The sequence below is a fragment of the Arabidopsis lyrata genome (genome assembly GCF_000004255.2).
Source record: "Arabidopsis lyrata subsp. lyrata unplaced genomic scaffold ARALYscaffold_8, whole genome shotgun sequence".
NCBI classification, from domain to species: Eukaryota; Viridiplantae; Streptophyta; class Magnoliopsida; order Brassicales; family Brassicaceae; genus Arabidopsis; species Arabidopsis lyrata.
Genome location: NW_003302548.1, coordinates 7,058,446 through 7,067,470, shown reverse-complemented (window position 1 = coordinate 7,067,470; position 9,025 = coordinate 7,058,446). Strand labels below are relative to the sequence as shown.

The 9,025-nt window shown below is 35.7% G+C and overlaps 1 protein-coding gene and 1 long non-coding RNA gene across 3 annotated transcripts; both read left to right on the top strand.

The window, feature by feature from the left end:
- The first annotated feature begins 3,297 nt into the window (after nt 1–3,297).
- Nucleotides 3,298–4,461, top strand: LOC9301631. 2 transcript variants are annotated; one of them, XM_021035745.1, is made up of 4 exons: nt 3,298–3,384; nt 3,473–3,572; nt 3,647–3,990; nt 4,110–4,461. In XM_021035745.1, the coding sequence occupies exons 1-4, from the start codon at nt 3,341–3,343 to the stop codon at nt 4,135–4,137; spliced, it is 516 nt and encodes a 171-aa protein (XP_020891404.1). In that variant the 5' UTR covers nt 3,298–3,340; the 3' UTR covers nt 4,138–4,461. The 2 variants fall into 2 exon arrangements, with proteins under 2 accessions (XP_020891404.1, XP_020891399.1); XM_021035740.1 differs by having other exon boundaries at nt 3,647–4,461.
- A 314-nt stretch (nt 4,462–4,775) lies between these two features.
- Nucleotides 4,776–7,969, top strand: LOC9301630. Its single transcript, XR_002334155.1, has 6 exons — nt 4,776–5,564; nt 6,315–6,530; nt 6,608–6,737; nt 6,826–7,122; nt 7,194–7,409; nt 7,494–7,969. It is a non-coding gene; the product is annotated as an uncharacterized LOC9301630 (long non-coding RNA).
- Nucleotides 7,970–9,025: the final 1,056 nt, after the last annotated feature.

Below are 9,025 nucleotides of genomic sequence, written 5' to 3'. Positions count from 1 at the left end.
CGAGAACCCGACGGCATTTTGACGGCATATGTCCGTTAGTAATATCTGTCGGAAATTCGTCAGTTTATTGTTACCGTTACTATAACCGTTTGAATATTTTAATTTCCGACAGAATACAGACGGAATATATCCGTTACCTATATCCGTGACGGAATATATCTGTTACCTATATCAGTGACGGAATATATCCGTTACCTATATCCGTCGGGAATATATCCGTTACCTATATCCGTCGGGAATATATCTGTTACCTATATTTGTGACAGAATATCGACGGATATCCGACGGACGCCGCTAGAATTTTTTTTTTATAAATATGCATACCCACTCATTCTCAACAACACACTCATTCTAACACCATTCTTCCATTCTCTAAAAGAAAATAACGAAACAAAAAAAGATATGTCTTATTTTAGATCGTGGATGGACGAACCAATGATGGATCCAGAGTCAAACTTATTAAGAGACGAATACGCTCAAGGGGTATGTGAGTTCATGGAATTAGTTTGTCAACAACCAGAAGCAAAGAAAACCCGTAAGTTGTCCATGTTCTCTTTGCGGGAATGCAAATAATATTAGGATTGATTTAGTTTGGAATCACTTGTATTGCAATGGATTTATGACGGGTTATAAGATTTGGTTTCTTCATGGAGAACGACCAGATTATGCTAGTACTAGCGAACCATATATTGTGGATAGCGTAGAAGAACGTAGAACGGAAGTAGATTTTGGTGTAGGTACTGTTCAGATGGTTAATGATGCCTATAGAGAAAATATACAGTTGACTGGTGCAGATGAAGATAGAATAGAGGAACCTAACTTAGAAGCCCAAAGGTTTTTCGGAATGTTAGACGCAGCTAAACAACCTCTATACAAAGGCTGTAGAGATGGTCATTCGCCTTTATCATCTGCAAGTAGATTGATGACGATAAAGACAGACTACAATTTGGCTGAGGATTGTGTGGATGCGATAACAGATTTTGTGAAAGATATTTTGCCTGAAGAGAATATTTCACCAGCTTCATACTACGAGGTTCAGAAACTGGTAGCTGGTCTTGGTTTACCGTATCAGATTATAGATGTGTGTGTCGACAATTGTATGATATATTGGAGAGAAGACGAAAACCGGAGAAGATGTAAATGGTGTCGCAAACCACGATTTCAGGAAACATCTGGCAGAGTTTCAGTCCCTTATAAGCGAATGTGGTATTTACCAATAACTGACAGATTGAAGAGATTATACCAATCAGAACGTACGGCTGAGGCAATGAGATGGCATGTAGAGCATAGAAGAGATGGAGAGATCACGCATCCTTCAGATGCAGAAGCATGGAGACATTTTCAGTCAGTGTATCCTGATTTTGCGTACGAGCGACGTAACGTATACTTGGGATTATGTACAGACGGTTTCAACCCATTTGGGAAGCACGGAAGGCAATATTCGTTGTGGCCGGTAATCCTAACACCTTACAATTTGCCACCATCGTTGTGCATGCGCCGAGAGTTTTTATTCCTCTCAATTCTCGTTCCGGGTCCAGAGCATCCAAAGAGATCACTTGATATCTTCTTACAGCCATTGATCTATGAGTTGCAAATGTTGTGGGAGCACGGTGTTGAAGCATATGATGTATCATATCAACAGAATTTTCAGATGCGTGCCGTACTAATGTGGACCATAAGTGATTTTCCAGCATATGGTATGTTATCTGGGTGGACAACGCATGGAAGATTATCGTGTCCGTATTGTCAAGATAACACAGATGCCTTCCAATTGAAGCACGGACGGAAGACATGTTGGTTTGATTGTCATAGAAGATTCCTACCTCCCGATCACCCTTATCGTCGCACAAGAAATTTGTTTAAGAAGAATAGGTACGTGTTTGATGATCCACCTCCAGATGTAGATGGTGCGAGTATATTGACTCAATTCAGAGATTTTGGAGCAGCGAGGACTCCTGATGTTGGTGGTAATGGGCATGATCCTGTTGATGGTGCTGGTGTAAATCACAATTGGCACAAACAGAGCATTTTTTGGGATTTGCCGTATTGGAAAGATCTTTTGTTGAAACACAATATAGATGTCATGCACACTAAGAAGAACTTCTTTGACAACATCATGAACACCACTCTAAACGTCGCAGGGAAGACAAAAGACAACTTGAAGTCTAGATTAGACTTGCCAGATATTTGTTCTCGGCGTGAGCTTGAGGTAATGGCGAACGGGAGATGTCCAATTCCGACCTATCGGTTAAATGCGGCTTCAAAGATGGCATTCTTCGATTGGATTACCCATGAGGTAAAGTTTCCCGATGGTTACGCATCGAATTTGCGTAATTGCGTAGATATTCGAGAAGGGAAGTTTACAGGAATGAAGAGCCATGATTGTCATGTTGTTATGCAGCGACTTCTTCCATTTGCCTTTGCCCATCTTCTACCAGCAAACGTCCATGAAGCAATTGCAGGTACATTTTAGTATTAAATTGCAAATATATCATTATATATAGTAAAACTTCTATAAATTAATAATATTGGGATTAAAATATTTTATTAATTTATAATGATATTAATTTATTGAAAGTTTTATTTTGATTGTAAAAATATTTTTATAAAATTATGATTTAAAACATTTGATCTACATAAAATTAATATTTTTAAAGTTATATATTTTATAGTTTTAGACTTAATAATTTAATATTTCTAAAAGAAATAATTTTTTTGACAATGAATAACAAAAATTTTGCATATTCAAATCTATTATTTTATCGTATTTATTAATTTATCGAGTATTAATTTATATAGGTTTAATTGTATCTACTATTTTTAATATATATTAAATTTGCTTAAACATGCAGGAATTGGTGCTTTCTTTCGCGACTTATCAAAAAGATCACTTACGGTTGACGGTATCCGAAATTTGGAACAAAATATACCCATTCTTCTTTGCAATCTTGAGAAGATATTTCCACCGTCTTTTTTTGATGTTATGGAACATCTACCTATTCATCTACCGCGAGAAGCAGCACTAGGTGGTCCTGTCCAATATCGATGGATGTATCCTTTTGAACGGTACATGTTTCACCTCAAGAAGAAGGTTAAGAATTTAAGCAAAGTCGAGGGCTCTATTGTGGCACAAAGCATTAATGAAGAAGCCTCACACTTTGCGGAATATTACTTTCCGTCAGAAGTACGTACTAAGAGTCAACGTCCTTCTCGTCATGACGATGGAGGCGAGCAACCAACGTATCCTGTCTACGTCCCAAGCTTGTTTACTCAAATTGGACGCCTTAGTGACAAATGGAAGAAACGAAAACTATCAGAGCAGGAGTATACGCACTTGCATATGTATATTCTCACAAACTGTGAGGATATTCTTGAATATGAGAGGTACGTATTAAAATTTGCTTATGTCTAATAATAATTAAATTTTTATAATTAATGAATATAACTCTTAACTATTTTTTTTTTTTTACAGGATTTACAAGGCTGTAGTACGCTCCTATTATCCGGAGTTTACAGAAGATCAAATTGTTGACCTTAAAGAGAAGGAGTTCTCGTGTTGGTTGCAATACTATGTAAGTTATAAAAGAAAATTTAAAAATTTCGGTGGTAACCTCTATATTAATTAACTACCATAATAATGTTATAGGTATCAGATGGAGTTTCTAAAGGTCAATCATTTCCAACATGGTTACTAGAGTTCTCTAGCGGACCAAAGTATATTGCAAAATCCTACCCGAGGTATTGCACAAGAGGATATGCTTTTAGGATTTATGAGGATGGAACTAGGAGGACCACAACTAATTCTGGTATATCTGTTCAAGCTGGTGGTGTTGTATACTATGGTATCCTTAGAGAAATATTGGAAATTTGCTACCCAGGAATGTTGAACATGAGATGCATTGCATTTTTGTGTGACTGGTACGATCCCGTGGTTGGTAGTGGTGTACGAGTTGACCAATTCGGTGTTACATCAATAGACTCAAGACGAAGGTTATTGAAATACGATCCATTTATACTTGCATCACAAGCAGACCAGGTATGTTCATTTATGAACATTCAGTTACAAAATCATAGATGATATAATTAAATATTTCTATTGATTGTTACAGGTATGCTATATCAATTACCCTCGAGTGACGCGCGTCAACGACCCATGGATAACAGTGACGTCGGTAAACCCAAGAGGTCAAGTATATGGAGTTGCAGCCCACGAGCCTCTACAGGCAAGCGGAAGTTGTCAGATGGCTTCAGTTGAGCATTCCCTTGAAGTTGATCTTATGGTTGACTTCACCTTATTTGAAGATGAAATAGTGCATTCAGAGTCAGAGGAATCAGTTGGAGAATTTGATGATGATATAGACTCAATTCCTTCTGACTATTCAACAGATTCAGAGTAGATAATAAATGTTAACTTTATGTAAGACAATATTTGGTACTACGTTTTATAATAAATTATTTATAATAGCTATGATTTATTTAATGATAAAAGAATGGGGATCAGAGGAACAAAATTAGAAAAGACAAGAACACATGAGATTGTCTAATAAATTTGGAAGACTAATTTTAAAATAAATGTATTTTGATACCTTGATGGAAAATTGGCATAAACATGAAAAAATCTGAACTTGAAATAAATCTTCAAATATATATTAACATCAAATAAATTGGAAATATTAGTATAAAATCAAATAATTTTGGAAACTAAGTCTATAAATAAATTAATTTGAGAACTGAGTTTAAAAAATAAATATGAAATTTGCCATTATCGACGGACATAAGATTTTCATCGGGTTTAAGGTTGGTGAACGCGGTTACACGTGGATTACGGCGGTTACACGTGGATTGCGGTCCGTCGGGAATCCCTCAGAAAATACCGACGGATTACCGAGGGATTTGGGGTTTAGGGTATCAAATTTAGAAACTTTATAACTTAGCGCATTGTAAAACATATTTTAATAAGTTTTAAACTCTAGTAATTGGTTTACACCCATTGTATGACTATAATTTAAGTTTTTGTTAATGTTCAAAGAATTTCAATAAAAGTGTTTCTATATATACTTATAATGTTACTAATTAAGTGTTTGATGTTGTGAGTCTTCTAAACTTTTTTTTTATTTATGAGAATTTGTTTAAAGAAACATGTATAAAAGCTGAGAACTTACACTAATGTTAGTGGTAAGTGAGTGACAAATAGATTTTTGAAACTATTTATGAACTTTTTTTAGGTTTTGTGTTAAAATCCCGTAATCCCTTGGTAATTCGTCGGGAATTTTGATCAGAAATTCGATTTCCGTCGGAAATCCGTCGGTTATAACCACGAAATTTAACCCGGGAACATTTCCCAAAATATTTGGAAATCGCGGTTTATTTAATTTCGTTAATAAACCGAGGGCAACCCGATGAGTGTGTCTGTCGGGAATCCGACTATAAATACAAAAACCGTCTGTTTTGCCGACCCATTTTCTCCACTTTCTCTCACTTTCCAACCCAGAATTTTTTCCCCTGTATATCTCAACTTCTCTCTTCGAATCTTCCTAATTTCATCTCCTTAACCACTCAACGATGTAAGCTTTTCATCCATTGAACTATCTATTTCATGTTTACATCAGATTTTTGGATTTAGAATATACAAATTAGGTTTTCTTAAGCCAGTCGTTGCATATAAATAGTCTTGTCTTCGCCGCTTGAAACAAATAAGTCTTTCTTCGTCTCTCTGGTCTTGTTTTATAGTTTTAGGTTTTAGCTTGTTTTCCTGAATTCAATTGGTATTTCATCGAGTTCTTAGGTTAGATGGTTAGATACTTAGAATTTTGCGTTGAAATTTGTTAGATTAGTTGTTTTTTATGTTAGATTTCGTGATTTTATGTTAGATTAGGTGATGTTTTTTAGATTTTATCAATTTTTGATAATTGGGTTAAAATTAAGTAAATTTTGGTTTGGACTGAGATGGGAAAAGTGTCTGCAAGTAGATGAAGTGCTAATAGATTGTGTACACAGTGACGAAGATCGTGTGAGTTTTCACGGTTTCACTTTATTTTTTAATAAATTGCCAAATTAATACTCATTTTATCAAATTTTGATTCTCCAGTACTAATAGCTGCCACAACTCTAATTTAGATTTGTTTTTGTTTATATTGATTTGTTGAATTTCTGTACTTAAAGACTTTTCTATGTCTTTTATCTCGTTTTTGAATTTTAACGAGTTTTTTGTTAAAGGATACGTTTAGGAGATTGTTGTTTAGTTTTTGATTGTATAATTGTTATTTAGAGATTTTTGTAATTATGATTTGTTACTTATATCAACTATTTTGAAGGAACTACGGAGAATTTCAACGTCGTACTAACCGTTCCACTCAAAACCGAGTAGAACAAAATAATTCTCGGGCTTCGTCGCAAACCCCCTCAACACATGTCTCGGAGTCTCCCACATCTGCTGCGCCTCCTATAATGTCCATTGAGGATTTTGTCTCTCAACCCGGACGAGAACGACTCCGCCGTCTCCATCCTCTCTACATCGACAATTCTACATGGTAAGTATAACACATCTATTTCATTAGCAATTTTAACTTTTCTTCTCAATTTCTAATGTTGGCTAAAACTTTTGTAGGTTCGAGGAATCGGGAAACGGTATTAGCAAATCTATGTTAAGGATGATGTATGGACTCCTCAAAGAACCATATCCAAGATATATGTCGATGCCGTGAGAGGACCCAGACTTGTGGTTCAAACAGTTTGCGGTATATTTTACTTGTTTATCAAATTTAAATTTCCAGAATTTATTTTCTTTAATTACATATTAATTCATTGAATTTTTTAATCTTGTAGCAAGACTTCAATTGGGAACGAGATTTGACAACGGAGGTCCGTCGAATGTTTGACGTGGAGATGGCAAGGGAGTTTTCCCACACGGTAAACCAATGGAAGCAAAAGTGGGTCCTCGGAGAGACTCCGAAGAGTATAAACGAGAAGGTGTATGAAGGGTTGAAAGATCATTGGATACAACCCGCGACAAAAAAGACTTCATCTACCAATTCCAACAATCGGAATAGTAGACGAGGTGGAAAAGGGATCTCAACGCACAATGCCGGGTCAACAAGCTTCTTTACTCGTGGAAAACAACTTGTAAGTTATCACGTTTGGTTTTTGCTTTGTTATCTTTTTAAGAAAATTAAAATTAAACTTTTCTTCTAAAGACTACTAGAGATGGTGTGGCTCCGGATCACTTAACGCTTATAGAGGACACCCACACCAACAAAAAGACCAAAGAAATTCAAGACTAAGTAGCTAAGCAAGTAATCGAAGTTTGTCGGAAAAGGAAAGATGAGTATATCTTATCTCAACCTCCTCTCGATGATGATGGGCAACCCCCAAAAGTCCCTTTGGAATTGATGAACCAAATTGTTCTTGAGGTAATTATGTATTTGATTTACGTTATTACATTATTTTTATATTTTCAAAATATTTATTCCTAACTAATTGTTCATAATTTTTAGGAAACTCCAAAGACCAAGGGACGTATCTTTGGGTTAGGAAAACTTGGAAAAAGAACTCGTTCACATCCAACATCATCCTATATGTATAATCGCGATCCCGAACTCGAGCGAGCCCTTCAAGAGAAAGACGACCGTATCGAAGCTCTCGAGAAGTTGATGGAAGAAAAGGAACAAGCGGACAAGAAGAGAGACGAGGAGATTGCGAAGAAAGATGCGGAGATGGCGAAGTTCATGCAAGACGTGTTGTCGAGGTTACCACCAAATTCAAGTTCTTAAATCTATCCCTTTATTATTTATGTAATTTTTAAGTTTTAAGAACATGTCTTTCATTTGTTTTTATGAATATTTGGTTTTAATGTATTTTGGATTTTCAAGTTTAGGAATATTTTGTTTTATTGTGTTTTTGATTTTCAAGTTTAGGAAATCAAAAAGTATTTATTAACATTTATAATTATGTTTAATTAAACAAAAAAAAATTCAAATGTAAAATATTCATAGTCCGTCGGGAATCCGTCAGAAAAACTGAGATTTTTAAACCGTTAGTCTCCATCGTCAGTCCATCGGAGACCCGTCGGCAATAGATCCGTCGGAAAAGCCTCAGGAATAATTCGTCGGTTTCATGTCGGAATACCCGTCGGTTATTTTCCGATGACTTCGTGACGGAATTTGCCGACGGTTTACGACCTTTAGGAAGCCGTCGGGAATATCTCCGTCAGTAAGCTATCAGGAAACACCGACGAATTCCCGACGGATTTGTGTTCCCGACGCTCTAGAACCGACGAACTTCACCTCTCCGTAATCCGTCGGAAAGAGCTCTTCTTGACGGTTTCCTGACGGATATGGCCGTCGGTTTACGGCTGTTTTCTTGTAGTGTATTCTCGAGAACAATGTCACTGAATCTTGACGGTTGTGATAATCGAACTCTATAACCCGTTGGTTCATATTGGCTAGGGTTTTTATTGCTCAAGCTTTGCTTCTTCCGTTCTTCGTTTTCTCACCGAGAAGGAGATATACATAGATATAGATATTGGGCGTTAATGGGCGATAACATACTATCAAATAAACGGGCCGAACTACAAACTGGCTCGCTTAAAACAAGATATTGGATCTTAATTAGCATCATGGTCAAATCAGATTATTAATAAACTCCATTCTTTAACATTTTTTTCTTCTAAAAATAATTGGGAACTGAAGATAATGGTGTTATCAAGTGCTTATACTAATTTTTTGTGTGGCTTTTGTTTTTTTTGTTTACGTCTTCATTTGTTAATCGATTGCAGGAAATTTACTGGTTTATTATTGGTTTTCTGTAATTTTTTGGGATAGGGATAGGGAATCATACTCGGATCAAATTACGAATTTTGAATTTGATTAATGATTATATTATCGGTAGGATTGAAATATTAAAAGAATAAAACAGTTTTATTAATTAATGTATATTTTTGTTGCTTTGTTACTAATTCGTTTATGTCTCTCTTCCCTCATGCATGCAAGTTTTTGGATTATACATGGAATTAGAAATATTTCTTGAT